Source organism: Crocodylus siamensis, chromosome 15 (genome assembly GCF_052110815.1).
Source record: "Crocodylus siamensis isolate JL-2025a chromosome 15, ASM5211081v1, whole genome shotgun sequence".
Lineage (NCBI taxonomy): Eukaryota > Metazoa > Chordata > Crocodylia > Crocodylidae > Crocodylus > Crocodylus siamensis.
Genome location: NC_143409.1, coordinates 52,471,391 through 52,486,389, shown reverse-complemented (window position 1 = coordinate 52,486,389; position 14,999 = coordinate 52,471,391). Strand labels below are relative to the sequence as shown.

General features: G+C 55.2%; 2 protein-coding genes across 5 annotated transcripts; one reads left to right on the top strand and one right to left on the bottom strand.

Moving 5' to 3' along the window:
* Positions 1-3,843: 3,843 nt before the first annotated feature.
* LOC149852828 (uncharacterized) lies at positions 3,844-11,479 on the bottom strand. 3 transcript variants are annotated; one of them, XM_090029550.1, is made up of 2 exons: positions 7,200-11,425; positions 3,844-5,624 (listed from the first exon to the last, which is right to left on the bottom strand). In XM_090029550.1, exons 1-2 carry the CDS (start codon positions 7,276-7,278, stop codon positions 4,402-4,404), a joined length of 1,302 nt encoding a protein of 433 aa, XP_089885676.1. In that variant the 5' UTR covers positions 7,279-11,425; the 3' UTR covers positions 3,844-4,401. The 3 variants fall into 3 exon arrangements, with proteins under 3 accessions (XP_089885676.1, XP_089885677.1, XP_089885678.1); XM_090029551.1 differs by having other exon boundaries at positions 3,846-5,624; positions 11,143-11,479; XM_090029552.1 differs by having other exon boundaries at positions 3,847-5,624; positions 11,179-11,479.
* A 79-nt stretch (positions 11,480-11,558) lies between these two features.
* NRM (nurim) lies at positions 11,559-14,182 on the top strand. 2 transcript variants are annotated; one of them, XM_090029555.1, is made up of 4 exons: positions 11,559-11,764; positions 11,868-12,070; positions 12,169-12,327; positions 12,508-14,182. In XM_090029555.1, exons 1-4 carry the CDS (start codon positions 11,641-11,643, stop codon positions 12,826-12,828), a joined length of 807 nt encoding a protein of 268 aa, XP_089885681.1. In that variant the 5' UTR covers positions 11,559-11,640; the 3' UTR covers positions 12,829-14,182. The 2 variants fall into 2 exon arrangements, with proteins under 2 accessions (XP_089885681.1, XP_089885680.1); XM_090029554.1 differs by having other exon boundaries at positions 11,562-11,764; positions 12,148-12,327.
* The last annotated feature ends 817 nt before the right edge of the window (positions 14,183-14,999 follow it).

The following is a 14,999-nucleotide window of genomic DNA, read 5'->3' as shown; positions in this document are numbered from 1 at the left end:
TGGGCTTTCCTTCTAGCTTTCCTTTTGGCTAGGGGCAAGCAAGACTAGGGGGCACCTGAATCCCCAAGGCCTCTGGGCTTAGGGCTTGCACACAGGATGCCTGCCATGGATTTGGGAATATCTGAAGCCCCAGGATGAAGAGTCTGGGAGGTAGGATACTTGCCGGTGGTAATGCCACACAGCTCTGAATTCAGAACTGATTTGGCTAATTTGGCCTGTGAGACAAAAGTTAATTTAAAAAAAACAGGAGGATGAGGGCGTGATCACTCCACACTCACTAAGTGAGTCCTAGGTGGTTGGATTTGACACAAGTCTCTTGTGTGATGTAGGCTACAGAAATGCAGGTTCTTGCACAATACTAACCTGATGGGCTCTTCTGCTCAGGTGGATCTGTGCTGTGAAGGAGGGTCTGCTGTCACTTAAGCCTGTGTCCATGTTGCAGCCTGATCATATTAGCAGGTGCTGAGTTGTGCTCGTCCTTTTAGGAAGAAATGCGGGCAATTAAGGAAGCAATGTTACAGAATCCCGGGGACAAAGATGTTCATGGTGAGGTGGGGACGGGGAAAGAGAGACCAATCTCATGAACCAAGAGCAGGGAGAGTGCTAAAAGGCCTCCACGTGGAGAATCCAAAAGGGAGAGATACCCCAGCCATGCATCTGGTGCAACCAAAGGTTTAATCTAACCCACCCCTTGCAGTACATCAGGAGCTCCAGGCTGGTAAAAGGGGCACCGTGGACACCCACAGCAAGACTACAGCTGTGATCTGGGCAGCAGATCCACATGAGGAAGAAATGCAGCTATAAGACCTGGCCAAGGGAAACCCCCCTTCACGATTGGGCCTATGGAGCCTCTTCCATGCCCCCACCCCACACACACACACACACACACACACCCCCCTCAGGACTCCATAGCAAGACAGCATTTACATTAGGGCTGGTTGAAAATTTGCACTTGGATCATTTACAGCTTGACAGCGGGCAAAGCTGCTGTAGCCACAGGATCCTACTCCCCTCCCACATGTGGGGGCAGAGCCCAGGAGTCCTGACTGCTCCCTCGCGCTACCGAGAAGCCCTCACTCCCAGAGCTTCTCACTGTGCTTCCTCTGCAGCACCTTAACTATGTGCCTGAGTCACCGGGGCCTCTGGAGGGGACCCCAACACTGGCACAGCAGGATTAAACGTGTCACTGCCTTCTCCAGAGGCCTCACTCTGGGATCAGGTGCTTAATGCCCTCTGTGCCAGTACAAAGCCCTTCACTCCAGGCCAGGTCCCAGTTGCTTTCTTCTCTGTGGAGCTCAAGAGGGTCCACGAGTCTGGGACAATGCCCTGGCCCTGGGCTTGGGAGGGGGCTGCTGAACTGAGCATCAGTCACCTTCGGTCTCCAGGCTGGGCAGATCCAGTCACGGTTCTGTCTGCCCCATTTCCCACTCCCCACCTCCTTTCTTAATGGCCAGCCAAAGCCCCTCACTCCAGGTCTGACCCCAGTCTCCATGCCAATACCCTCCCCCATCTCCTAACCTTTCATTTCATATCCTCTCCCTTCCTTTTCCTCGGACACTGGAGGCTCCACTGGGCATCTCTCCAGCCCCTGGGGCAAATAAAGACTCTGGTGGGGGCAGAGGAGCCAGGTGGCAAAAAGGGAGGAGCTGGTCTGCAGGGGATGTTGGAATCAGATGGGGTGAGAGCGAAGGGCTCGGCGACCGGGAAGCGATGGCTCGAATGAGCAGATGGGGGCTGCTGGGGGTGAATCCAGGGGGTGCAGCAGTGCAGTCGCACCCGTCGTTGGCTGTGAGACACAAGCACAGTGAGCTCCGAGCTCACCAGTCTGTCAGAGCTGGGTCTGAGTCCCTGCTTTCACACAGCTCCGGAGCCCAAAGGCTCAGCACCCCCTTTTCCTCTGCTGCTGGATTCAGCAGGACAGGGCGGGAGGGGTTGCTCTGCGGCTTTCCCTCTAGCTTGCTCCTTCAGCCTTTTGGCTAGGGGCAAGTGAGCCTAGGGGGCTCCAAGGCCTGCAGTCTTGGGGCTTGCACACAGGATGCTTGCTATGGATTTGGGAGTATCTGAAGGCCCAGGATGAAGAGCCTGGGGGGGAGGATACTTGCAGGTGGTAGCACCACACAGAGTTGAACAACTGAATTCGGAACCGATCTGACCCAAGACACAGACGTTCAGGAGAGGGTGGAAGGAGGGAGCAGGGAAGGGAAGGGGATGGTGAACTGTGGTGGCATGTACCTCTTGGGCTCCCAAGCTGCTTGAAAGAAGGGACTATGGGCAGACCCCATGCCCACCAGCCAGTGAGCTCATAAAACTTAGGCATATGCAGATCTCTGTGTAGGAGCTGTGTTGACATGCATCCTAAGGCACCCAGCATCCACATTCCCATCATCACAATCCTGGATCTGCCCATGGGGATTGGATCAGACTCATCAACCTCAGACTAGGGCATGAGACATAAGACAAGCCAGTCTATTTCCCACAGCCCCCCATGTGCCACCACTGCCAATGTACAGCTCCAACACATGACCAGTGCCTGCGCCAACATGTGCTAATTAGCATGCATCAGAGCAGACTCAATTAATCAAGCAGACTACTCAAGTCAGCTGGAATGAGCTATTAACATCAAAATGGCACAGGGATGCTTTGACTAAAGCTCATCAAACAAGATTTAGTCAAAGCACTCACACTACCATTCTGAAGCGTGGGACACTGAATACATGAAACTCTGTGGGTGCTTTAATTAGAGTGGCTCCAGAGAGCTGTGCTAATTGAAGTACCCCACTCCCCACCCCAAAGCACATGTGAAAATGCCTTTAGTGATTTTGTTGCTAGATTTAGTAACTGCCCATGGCAAGAAATGGTGGCACAGAAAAACCTGTACCCATTTACTATGTGTGCTCCCTGGTAAGTCAGAAGGTCAGAAGTCACTCAACTCTGCAACTTCTTGAGATGTGGTGGAAAATTTCTGTTGCTTTGGCAGCAGTGCCCAAAGACCGTGCCCTGTCCACAGAGCTGTAGAAGCTCAGAGCATTAGCAAGGAAGCAGAGTTTGGCTTCATATCACTGAGACTAAGCCTCCTTCACCGGGACACCCTCCACAGGTCAGTTGGGGCAGTAGAGCAGGCCCTGAGAGGGGCTCACAATGAACCAGCCAGGGGATTGAGGAAGGCATGGCTTCCCCATCCCTCCATCCGGACCGGAACAGGAAGGGGCTCACTGAGATTTTGAGGCCAAGACGAGCTGCAAGAGGATGGACAACCTTGCAACTACATTAAGACCAGGGGTACTGGATACAGAGTCCTTGAATGATGTGGAGCAAGACTCATGGACTTGAGGCACCCGAATGGGACAGGGGGGCCCTCTGTTTCGTGTCCATACACTGGGAGAATGGCCCTCACTGCCTGGCACAGATTTGTCCACTGATGCTGACTGGGTCCGAAGTGCAGCAGATATGGAGAGCCTCACTGAGACAACAGCTGCCTGGTCTGACCACCTCCATGCCAAAGGCAAGAGGATCCCATCCTACGAGTCCTTCCCTGGGCCGAGTGACTTCCCAGTGAAGTGCAGGGGCTTTAAGAAGGGTGAGCCATTCATGATGTCCCATGGCAGAGGATCCACCACATCTCTTGGGAAACTGCCCCCCTCTCAACTCCAGATGGTTAATGGGGTTCAAAGGTCTGCCCAAGCCTAATAGACCCTCACACTAGCACTGGTAAGACACACTACTCATTATAGCCATGGCATTCATGCATGTGTGGGAGGGAGAAAGGAAGTTTTGTGGAGACACCTCGCCTCTTTATTCTCTTGCCTGCCTCTGCTCAGCGCTCCTCAGACGCCCTGCCCACTTGCACCCAGGATCCGGGGGTTGGAGAAGAAATAAGCAAACATGTTGTCCCATGCCAGGATTTTATTGAAAACATTTTATGCCACAGAAACAAGAAGCAGACGTAAACAGCCACCCTCTCCCCAGCCCCTCCCAGCAATACAAGGGCCCCAAAGGGTAGATCGGGTGGAGACGCATCCTTTGGCTGCTGGCTTGACAGCAATGAAGTCTGTAATGAATGCAGCAATGCAAGGGACTGACCATGTGCGCAGCAAGGGTCTCCACCACAGCAACAAACCTAGCAAAAAAAACCTCTGAAGGTGTGGGGAAGTTGAGGCACAGAGCAGTCAAGGAGCATGCAACAAAATGACAGCAGAATTGGGAAAAGAACCCAGGTGTCCTGGATCCTATTTCCTAAATCAAAGTGGTAGAACCCACTCCCAGAACAAGGCAGAGGGCCCAGGAGTCCCAGCTCCTGTTTCCTAACTGTTGGCTAGACCTCACTTCAGGACCAAAGCAAAACCCCCAAGTATCCTAGTGCTAGCTACCAGGCCACCCTACTTCCCTTTCCTGGTCCAAGGCCTAAGCATCGCTGTGCACAGTCGGATCAGAGAAGTCACTCCCAGAGATGGCAACATCTCCACTGCCCATCCCTGCTCCCACTTCATCAGCAGCATCAGCAGCATTCCCCGGAGAGTGGTAGTCAGTGTTGCCGAGGTTCAGGCGCTCAGAGAGGGGTGCCTCAGAGGGGACATCAGGATCCTTGTCATGTGGGCGCAGGAGCCCATCTGACCCAGAAGGACTGCCCGTGCCAGAGTTCTCTGGTTTCTTGTGAACTGGAATGAATCCTGTGCGTCGGCCCAGGCCACTGATACCCAGTATGTAGGGGATGCCTGAGGGCTTAGCCTGTAGCCGGGTATGCCCAGAGGAACTGGAGGCCCTGTCCCCTAAGAAGCCACCTGCAGAGCCACCCAACTCAGCATTGCCATATGAACCAGATCCAGCTGCCCCAGATGCTCCCGGCTGGTTCCTCCTGCCTCCCCAAGCTGATCTGGAACTACCTCCAAGATATGAGTCAGACCTGCCTCTATCATGAGATCCAGAGATGTATCCCCCAGATGGTCCAGAACTGGAACCTGGGTACGTATTAGGCCCACCTTGTCCAAATAATTCAATTCTACCTCCTCTAGGTGGTCGGGAGCAGGGGCCCCTGGATGATCCAGACCCACCACTTGCAGATGATTCAGGGCAGGATTTTCCAGGTGGTCTAGGCCTGTCCCCTCCAGATGATCCAGAACTTGAAGCTCCCGGCACTCCAACCCCACCTTCTCCTGACCCAGGGCAGGAACTTCCAGATGATCCAGACCCATCTTGTTTAGCTACTTCAGAGCAGGACGTTCCATATACCATAGGTCTAGACCCACCACCTCCATATGACCCAGAACCTCCAGATGACCCATATGTGCTTCCCCCGTATGTTCCACCAAAGGGTTTTCCATAAGAGCCTCCGTATGCTCCACCAAAGGGTTTTCCATAAGGGCCTCCGTATGCTCCACCAAAGGGTTTTCCATAAGGGCCTCCGTATGCTCCACCAAAGGGTTTTCCATATGACCCAAATTGTCCACCATCAGGTCTTCCATTCTCGCCGCTTCCAAACGGTCTTCCATAGGACCAAGGTGGTCCTCCCTGGCTCCCATGGATCTGGGGCTTCAAGAACCCTTTGGGCTCCATGCCAGCATCCACCCCTGAGGGCAGTGGTTCCAGTTGCTCCCCATCCATCCCCATGTCACCTCTGGACACAGTACCTGTGGGAGAGGCAGAGATATGCTGGAGCGGTGCAATAAACCCAGGGCACTGCTAGGGGGCAGCAAGACAGGGGCTTACTCCAGGTCTATTCAACTCAGTGAGGATAGGGGGGTCTTTCCATGGACCTGAGTGGTCCCTCCCACAGCAGGGACCTCCCACTCTATACTGTTGCATGTAACCCCAGTGATAACACCTGTGCTACCTCCCCCAGTTTCGTGTTAGCACTTCTCGCCAATTCCAGGAGAGAAGCGGGGTCTAGTGGGTTGAAACAGGGGGTTTGGAGCCTGGGTTGTATATTCAGGTCCTGTCCCCAGTTCTGGGAGACAAGTGGGGTCTAGTGGGTTGCAGCCGGGATACCTAGAAGACCTAGTTGGAGCAGGGACCGGGATTCCTGGCTTCTTTCCCCATCTCAGGGAGGGGGGAATTAGAACAGCAGGACGGGGTTGTCAGGACACCTAGGTCATGTTCTTAGTCACAGGGAGAGTCTTGGAGTGAGTGAAATTTAACAGGCATGTGTGGGCGAAGAGAAGCTTTCAGGATTAACACACTGGATATCAAAGCAGCCACATAAACAAGATACAGTACCTTGGAATTACCAACCCCTGGACAGCCAGCAGCTGGCCCACCCTCTGACTCACTCTGCCCATTGTAAACAGGCTAATGAAGTCAAGGTGACTCCTTGGAGGACTGACAAGTACTTGGGAAGCCACCGAGCCCAAAGGGGCAAGGAGATCTGGAGGAGGTGTAAGCAGTGCCTGGATGGGAGGGGAGTCATGCTGGGATCAAGGGCTGATCCTGCTCCCCCCCACCCATTCCTCCCTTTCCCCATGCTACTTGCAGCAATCCCTCCCCAGTTTTCCCCACTGCCTTTGCAGCCCATGCCACCGACCTCACTTTTCTCTTCTTTAAAATTTTTCTTATTAGTATTGCGTTTCCTGTCTTGGGCCAAATCAGCTAAATCAGTTCTGAAGTCTATCGACTGAGCAGAGCTCAATCATTCAAGTCCATGTGGCACTACCACTGATAAGCGCCCTCCCACCCCGACTCTTCAGCCTGGGGCTTCAGATACTCCCAAATCCATGGCAGGCATCCTGCATGCAAGCCCCAAGCCCAGAGGCCTTGGAGTTCAGATGCTCCCTAGTCTTGCTTGCCCATAGCCAAAAGGCCAGAGAAGCAAGTTAGATGGAGAGCCCAAGAGCAATCCCCCATCACCATAAATTGTGTCGCCAAGATACTGCCATTGGGAAGCTAAAGCACACTGTCATAGGGGTGCCTACCCTCAGTGCAATGGACAGATACACAAAGTGATTTAAGGCTGGGAAGAAAGGAATCTCCCCTGCCAGGTCAATAAAACCACCTGGGCCAAAACCATCCTCATGGTATCTCCCCTGTCATGTCCCTTATCTCTAGGATCCTTCCCCATACCCCCCAGCCAACCAATCCCCTGTGCTGCCCCCAGCATCCCAGATACCAACAGAGTCACGTGACATCCCAGTCATGGAAAGCACCGTGTCTGCAAGAACTGCTTCAAGAACAGTCAACCACCAGCAGTTACCATGGGCCCCTTGACCTACCTGGCAAATGGAGACACAAAAGCAGGAGAAGTATAGGAGCCAAGTGAAGGAGTGACCCCCCATGATCACCACGAGCCATCCTGGAAGCCTCAATGGGGCAGCAGTGGCCCCTCAGAGACCCAACCTTGCCACTGCTGGGACAGAGTGGGCGGTGCAGCTCTCAGCTAACAGCTCTGGTGTTTTATACTGTCTGGTTTTATGGCCTGCCTCTCACCTGGACACAGGGTGGAGACGCTCTGGGATGCAGGGCGGGGAGCACAGGCTGAAGCTAGGACAGCAACAAAGCAGGAATCCCAGCAACAGAGGAAGTGGGAGGGGTGGGGTGCATCTGCATTTCCGTGACTGAGCAGGGATGGAGGAGGGATTGCAGCTGCACCAACTAGGCAGCATGGGGACTGCAAGCAACCCAAGGGGATCTAAAGTTTGGGAGTGGAGGAACCAGCTGTCTGGAAACAGATCCATTCTGGGTGAAGAGCAATCTAGAGACTTGGGGCAAGGGATCTGCACTGGATGCACTTGCTGGGAAGGAAGCTGCCAGCTCAGGGGGTTTCAGACAGGATGAAGTTTATTAGCGAAGCCTCAGCTTCCCTCCTGCCTCACAGCCAGGCTATGCACAAGCCAGGGCAGAGCCTATGGGTCAGGTGCATGCCAGCCCTTCCCCTAAGCTTGATAGCACTGCCACACATAGCTGTCTAAGTGCACGGCTGCCCATGTTTAACACCAAAGCCGATCCACTCTGCAATTTCAAGCTATGTTCAAGGTCTCCATGGCCAGGACCCCATTGATTTTGGAGAAGGAGGGGGGATTAGAAACCTGAAAGAAAGAAATGGATGTCACAGAGAGTCTGGCACCTGCTTGCCACAGTTGTGGCTTCAGATACCTCTGCAATTATCTGCAGATCAAACAAGTGTCAGCTGGCACTGATGAATGCTCTCTGGTGCTGCCCCACCCCATCTTGGCTCTGCCGGGTCCCAGTAGGTGGAATGTGTTGACCTTGCAGCAAGAAGAGAAAGATTAAGGTGTTGGAAGACCTTATTGGGGCCATCTTGGTCCCCTAATGGGCATGGGGGAGTGAGGGTAGGGGCAGAAGGAAACTGTGCCCCAAAAGGATAGAGCTTGGGAGAGGAAAGGAGAGCTACAAAAGAAACCATAAAATGTGAACTCCTAGATTGCAGACAGCAAGCGTTACCTTACAATTGTTATCTGCAAGGCCCTTCTCATATAAGGCTGCTTACAGACGTGAAAAAAAAGCCCAGCACTTTACTTTCAGCTTGGTGTGCCCCTATGTCAAGAGAAGGACAGGCCTAAAAGAGGTATCGCATCCGTTTGACCCAGTTCACCCAACCTATGTATAGATCATGTGCTTCAGCAGCGCTTGTTGGCATTTTTATGTAATAGCTGATTGAACCAGCTATTAGATAAAAGCACCAAAAAGCCCCGCTGAAGCATGCAATCTGTACAGGTGCTGGACAAGCCAGGTCAAACTGATGCAATGCCTCTTCAGAAACCGCTGTTTTATATATTTCTTTCGTGTCTGTCAGAGGCCTAAATTACTGGGGCAAAGTGTAGTCATTACAGCAGAGGCTAGGGCTCTGCTTTGTTCCCAGGTCTTGCAGGAAAGTAGAGCCTAGAGCAGGGGTATCAAACTTACCCCAGGCTCCAGGCAAAATCCAGATGGCAAGCATACCTCATAGACTGGTCCCCGGGGCCTATGTTTGGGCAACATCATGGGCCTGGGGCCAGGCAGCTGCGTGGAGCCACATTTGGGCAGCGCGAAGCCCGGAGTCATGTGGCAGCACAGAGCTGGGGATGTGCAGCTGCCCAGAGCCGTGTTCAGGCAGCAATACACAGCCAAGGGGCTGCCACCGATAGTCATGTCCACTGGGATTGACCTCTGCTCTGCCGCACTTCCAGCAGCCTACTGGGCTGCCGGGGTGAGCCAGATGGAATGCTTCATACGTTTCACACCCCTGGTCGAGAGCAGTGGTTTTCAACCTTTTTCCATTTCCAGACCCCTAAACATTTTGCATGGAGGTGCGGACTCCTTTGGAAATTTTGAATGGAGGTGCAGACACCTTTGAACTGTAAATGGGGGTGTTTGCATACTTTCGACTGATCACAGTCATCTTTCCTGGAGCCCTAAGACGTAGTCTGCGGTCCTCCAGGGGTCCACGGACCACAGGTTGAAAACCACTGGTCTAGAGGTCAGAGAAGAGGAGTCAGGATTCCTGGGTTCTGCCTCCTGCTTTGGGAAGAAAGTGGGGAGTAGTAGACTGGGAACCCCATGACTCTTGGGGTCTGTCCCCAGTCCCAGGACTGGAGCAGTGTTCAGTGAGTTAGACTGGAGGTATGGGAGATATGCAGGACTAGAGAACTGAAGGAGGGACTCTTGGGTTTTATCCTAGCTCTGTTTCCACTTCAAGCCACTTGCCATGCATCTATAAAACAAGGACAATAACATCCCCCTTTACTATGAGTTTTTTCGTAATTTAATTAATTATTGTTCTGAAAGCAGTTGGAGATCCTTAGATGAAAGGGACAAAACCAAACAGTAGTTCTATTAGCAGTTGCATAGTCTCAGGCCTCTCAGCATCACTGCTTATTAAAGTTATTGCTCCTGATGATTAAGATCACAACTTCACCCCTCCCTATTTTTTCCTTACTCATGATATTATGACTACACCTAAAAGTTCCAGCTAAGATCCCAAGGTGCCAGGCCCTGCACAGACCCAGGAGGAGGGCAGAGAAGCTGAAGCGCAGTGAATGAGTCTGGGGCAAAGCTGGAACCTAAATGCAGGTCTCCAAAGACCCAGCTCATTTTTAGCCACAACATCCATGCCTGCTCTCCAGAAATGTCCTTTCTGAGACAGGATTCTGCCTGGCTTGAGTGTGGTTCATGTGCCCTGGCAATACTGAGCAATGACACTGTCTCCCAAGCAGCTCTGGGACCACAGAGGGAGGAGAAGGGAGTCACAGTGGACCAGACCAGCACAAAGACCAGACAGACCCTGGAGAAGCCCTTGGCATTGGGGAGGGGGCACCATAAGCATCCAAATCAGGAGCTATGGGGGCATCCCCTCATACTGGGGGACGGGACTTGGGGGCTCCAGGTGCGGGATGATGAGGCCAGTTTCTGCAGAAACACTGGGGAGGGAGGATGAGACGCTGCGGAGGGCATCTCATATGTGGGTGGGAGACTTTTGGCTCAGATCAAGTGTCTTGGTGGGGGCATCCAAACACCGAGACCTCTGGGCTTTGTAGGATGCCTGCCAATGGATCTGGGAATCTCTGAAGTCCCAGGGTGAGAGCCTGGGATGGAGGAAGCTCGGGGGTTGTAACATGGTATATGGTGTCTAGAACGATTGAGTGCTGCCTGCTCAATCAATGTGTGTTTTGGAACGAGTGACTTCTGCTCAATTGAGTTCTGCTCACAGGTTACCCGGAGAGGTGGCAGAAGCTCCATCCTTGGTGGTTTTCCAACCCGGCTAGATAAAGCTTTGGGTGGGATGATCTAGTTGGAGCTGGTCCTGCTTTGAGCAGTTGGTTAGACTAGAGCAGTGGTTCTCAACCTCTTTTGTATTGGGACCCATTTGCAAAGATCTATGGCTTAACCAGACCCACATCCCCCAGCCCTGCCAGTGCCCAACCCACAATGCCCTGCCTCCCCTGCTGCAGCCTTGGTGCCTGGGCACCCAGCTACCCCTCCCCAGTGCCAGCAGGTACCTCCCCCGACACCCATCCCCTCCATGCACATGCACGCACATACTGTCCCTGCCACCCCAACAGTCCCCAAGCCCTGGCCTTCCAACCCCCATGCCCCATGCACTTACCTTCATCCAGCTGCTAGGGCTGCTCGCATGACCACATGCTAGCCATGCCCAAAGCAGCCCCTTGCAGCCTACAAGGGTAAACCCGCGCTTTTGCACGTTTTTCAGGCACTTACTCATGTCCCTTTGATTGAAATGTTCTTGCCACTCACTTTTGGGTCAGGACCACTGGTCTAGATGACCCCCTGAGGCCCCTTCCTACCCCAACTTTCTGTGATACGATTTGGACCGGATTCGATCTGGAACACGAAACGCATTCATAAAAAGAAATTAAATGTCTGGGTGGGAGACCTAGGCGGGGGTTAAGAGACCCCCGGGGGCTGGAGGCGGGGCAATCCCTGGGGGAAGAAACCCCTTCTGCAGGGGCAGCTGCCCTGCGCGGGGGGATCTGCAGGGTCCAGGGGCAAAAATCCCGGGACTACGGGGGACAGGGGGCCAGCCCCGGGGAGGCAGCAGGGGCGGGAGGGGAGGCCCCCGGGCAGAGCCCCGCCCACTAGGGGCGAGCCCCGCGGAGGCTCCTCCCCGCTGGGGGCGGGGCCGAGGAGAAGGCGCGTCACGGGGGAGCCCCGGCGGCGCTGGCGGGAGGCGCGAGTCCCCGCCCCGGTGCCCGCGCCATGGCGCCCGCGCTGCTGCTCGCGGTCCCGGCCCTGGGCAGCTTCCTCTTCGCCTTCGGCACCGGCGTGGAGCTGGTCCGCTTCGTGTCGCTGCGCGCCGTGCTGCCCGGCGGGGCGCGGCCGGGTAGGGCTGGGCTGGGCTGGGCTGGGCGGGGCGGGGCGGGCCGGGCGGGGGTGCCCTACCCCCAACCCCAGCCCCAGCCCTAACCCGCCGCCGCCCCGTGCAGAGCCGGCGGCCGGGCGCGAGTGGGCGGCGGCGCTGCGGGACCCGCGCGTGCTGCGGGCGCTGGCGGCCGACCTGGGGCTCGTGGCGCTCTTCGTGCTGCAGCACCGGCTCATGGCCTCGGCGCCGGCCAAGCGCTGGGCCGCGCGCTGCCTCGGCGTGCTGCACCGCTCCTGCTACGTGAGCTGCACCGCGCTGGCGCTCCAGGTACCGGCGGCGCGGGGGGGCGCGGGGCGGCGGGCGCGGGGGGGGTGGCCCGGGCTGAGCCGAGCGGGCGCCCGCAGGTGCTGATGCGGTGCTGGCAGCCGGTGCGGGACGGGCCGCTGCTGTGGGACGCCTCCCGCTCCGAGCCCTGGGCCACCTGGGCGCTGCTGGCCTGCTTCATCCTGCACTTCGTGGCCTGGCTCATCATCTTCAGCATCGTCCTCATCTTCGACTACGCCGAGCTCATGGGGGTCAAGCAGGTATTGGGCGGGGGGGAGGAGGAAGGCTGGGGGATCCAGGGGCTGGGATTAGCCCCAGCTTGGGGGGGCGGGGGGAAGGAGTCTTGGGGCGTGCCCTGCCTGGGCATGAGGGGGGCAGTCTTGGGGTCTTTCCTCTCTCGGCTCCAACCTGCTTCGCCCTCATGCCTTGCCCTGCCCCAGGTCTATTACCACTGCCTGGGCATGGGTGACCCCCTGGCTTTGAAGTCGGTGCGCGCCGTGCGGCTCTACTCCCACCTGCGCCACCCCGTGTACCTGGAGTTCCTCCTCATCCTCTGGGCTGTGCCCTGCCTCTCCCTGGACCGCCTCCTGCTGGCCACCCTCTTCACCGCCTACCTGACCTGCGGGCACAGCCTGGACCAACAGGACTACCTCTACCTCCGCGCCCAGCTGGATAAGAAGTTCCAGGTCTTCTCCCGTGAGGAAGCCGCCCATGGGGACCTGCTGGCCCGCAACGGCCCTGTCGCGAGCAAGGAGAGCTGAGTGGGAGCGGGCCCCACTGGATGGCTTTTACCCAGGGGGAGGTCTGGCGCAGTGGTGCCCTTCCTCCCCCTACCACCACCTTGCCAAGCACTGATGCCCTTAGCTCCGCACTTAGTACTGTAGTGTTAGGATCTCTCCTGAGTCCCTAGAAGTCACAGCTGCCTGCAAAAGCAACCTTGGAGTTCAGGATCCCTTCCCCATGCTGTGACCCACTGGATCACTCTTCCTTCCCAGAGCTGCAGTAGCACCCATGAGTCCGGGCCCCCGGCCCACTTGCCCAGCTCCATTTTCTAGGTATCATTGCCCTCCCAGAGCTGGGTAGAGTTTGGGGTCTCTCCTCCCTCCCCCACTGTAATGCTCTTCTTTCATAGGGTCCTTAAGGTCAATTTCAATTCCTGGCTCTGAGAGGGGAGTAAAGTCTGGTGGGTTACAGTGGGGAGGTCCAGAGTCAGGATTCCTGCCTTCTATTTTGAGCCCTGGGTTTAATAGTTTGAGGCATTTGAAGTCAGGACTCCTGGACTCTCCCCTACTGCCTTCCCCATCGTGATGGACGTGTCGCCAGTCTCTGCTGCAAAAGAGTCTTGAAAAATGGTTTCTAAAAATGAAAGTAGGGTACTGTTTCTTCTATATTTAGGTACAAGGCGACAAAATGGCTCAAGTGATATGAAGATGAACTGGAAAGGAGGGATGATTAACAGGAAGGGAAGTCTGTCCCTTTTTGGGGCCTTGGCTCTGACCTCCCACATTTCAGTGGCTGGTGGATCCATTGAAGGTGCAGGGAGAGCAGGGGAGTCCAGACATGGGGATCAGGACATAGGGCCTCTTCTCTGCAGTGAGTGCCAGGCTCCTATTAAAAGTTAGCTAGGAACTGTGTTGCAAAACCCAAAGCCCGCTGATGTTCAGGTTTCCTACTCTGGCTTAATGCTGTCCCTATTCTGAGGCAGGGGTCTGAATTCACTATGGGGATTGGGATATGTTGGGTCCACCAGAATCCCTGGGCCCCGTCTTGGAGAGGAATGGTGTCTGATGGGTTGGAGCAGAGGGGCTGAGCATCGGGACCCCGAGTTGCATCCTCGGCACTCAGGAAGGGGTGTCCTGTGGTGTAGAGCAGAGGCTGAGCTGGGATTCAGGACACCTGGGTCCTACTTCTGACTCAGGAAAGGAACCCCGACCTTAATCAATGCCTTAATGAAGAACCTCTATTTTTAACGCTGCCTTTTTGCGCATGTGGGGGTTTTTTCGTTTTGTTTTTTTTAACCCAAAGCTGATAAAGTATTTTTGTATCTTGGGTTTTTGTGTGATCTGGGAAAAGGCTAGTTTTAAAACAAACAAGCAAATAAATAACTAAAGAGAATTATTGTGCTTACAAACATGTTTCTATGAGACGGGTAGCACGGCGAGGGGCAGGACTCCTGGCTTCTCTCCCCAGCTCTAAGAGGGTGGTGACGCCTGGCTTAGGGCAACGCTTGGGTATGCAGTCAGCAAGCCGTATCGCAGTGCTCTGCCTTGCTCTCTGCAATATGACTGGGATGAAACTTGTGTCTGCAGTATCCATCTCTTGATCTCGTGCTTTTCAACTGGGCTGTTAGACGTGGTAGGGAGTTTGGGGCAGAGTTCAGGTCCTCCTACTCCCAAAGCATCATCTCGACTCTAAGGAAGGAGGGAAATTTAGCTTCTGCCTGTCAGCACATCCTTACAAGCACATGAGCTGTTGCTGTTCTTACCCACTGGGGGGCATTGCTGCCACAGAGATGCCAGACACTGGGGACTGCACCCTGTTCTGGTCAGCCAAAGGCATTGCACACATGGGGCTATGGGGCAGCTCGCCCATGCTACCCTAATGTTCCCTCTCCATACCCACCTGTATCCCTGGGACCCCTTTTCCCCACGTCCAGATCAGTCTCCCTCCTTCCCCCATCAATGTTTGTGTGAGACTACCACCCCCCGTGCTCCTCTTCCCCACCTGCCACTCTCTATCCACACTGCAATCTTTCTCTGGCAAGGCTGAGTCAGTCCAGGATGTGACCCCTGATGGGCAGAGCTGTGCCACCAGCAGCTCTGCCGGAGATGCTGACTCACCAGCTCTCGGCGCGCAGCGGAAAACATGTCTTTGCTGGTGGAGCTGGGTCTGCACCCAGGCCTGGCCGGTGCCACCCTGTTCTACGGCTGTG

Excerpts from the sequence above, each read along its gene's own strand:
- LOC149852828 (XM_090029550.1), bottom strand. The coding sequence starts at position 7,278 with ATGGCTCGTGGTGATCATGGGGGGTCACTCCTTCACTTGGCTCCTATA. Across the intron at positions 5,625-7,199 it reads TTTGTGTCTCCATTTGCCAG|GTACTGTGTCCAGAGGTGAC; the intron begins GTAGGTCAAGGG and ends CCTCTCCCACAG.
- NRM (XM_090029554.1), top strand. The coding sequence starts at position 11,641 with ATGGCGCCCGCGCTGCTGCTCGCGGTCCCGGCCCTGGGCAGCTTCCTC. Across the intron at positions 11,765-11,867 it reads GCCCGGCGGGGCGCGGCCGG|AGCCGGCGGCCGGGCGCGAG; the intron begins GTAGGGCTGGGC and ends CGCCCCGTGCAG. Across the intron at positions 12,071-12,147 it reads GCACCGCGCTGGCGCTCCAG|GTGCTGATGCGGTGCTGGCA; the intron begins GTACCGGCGGCG and ends GGGCGCCCGCAG.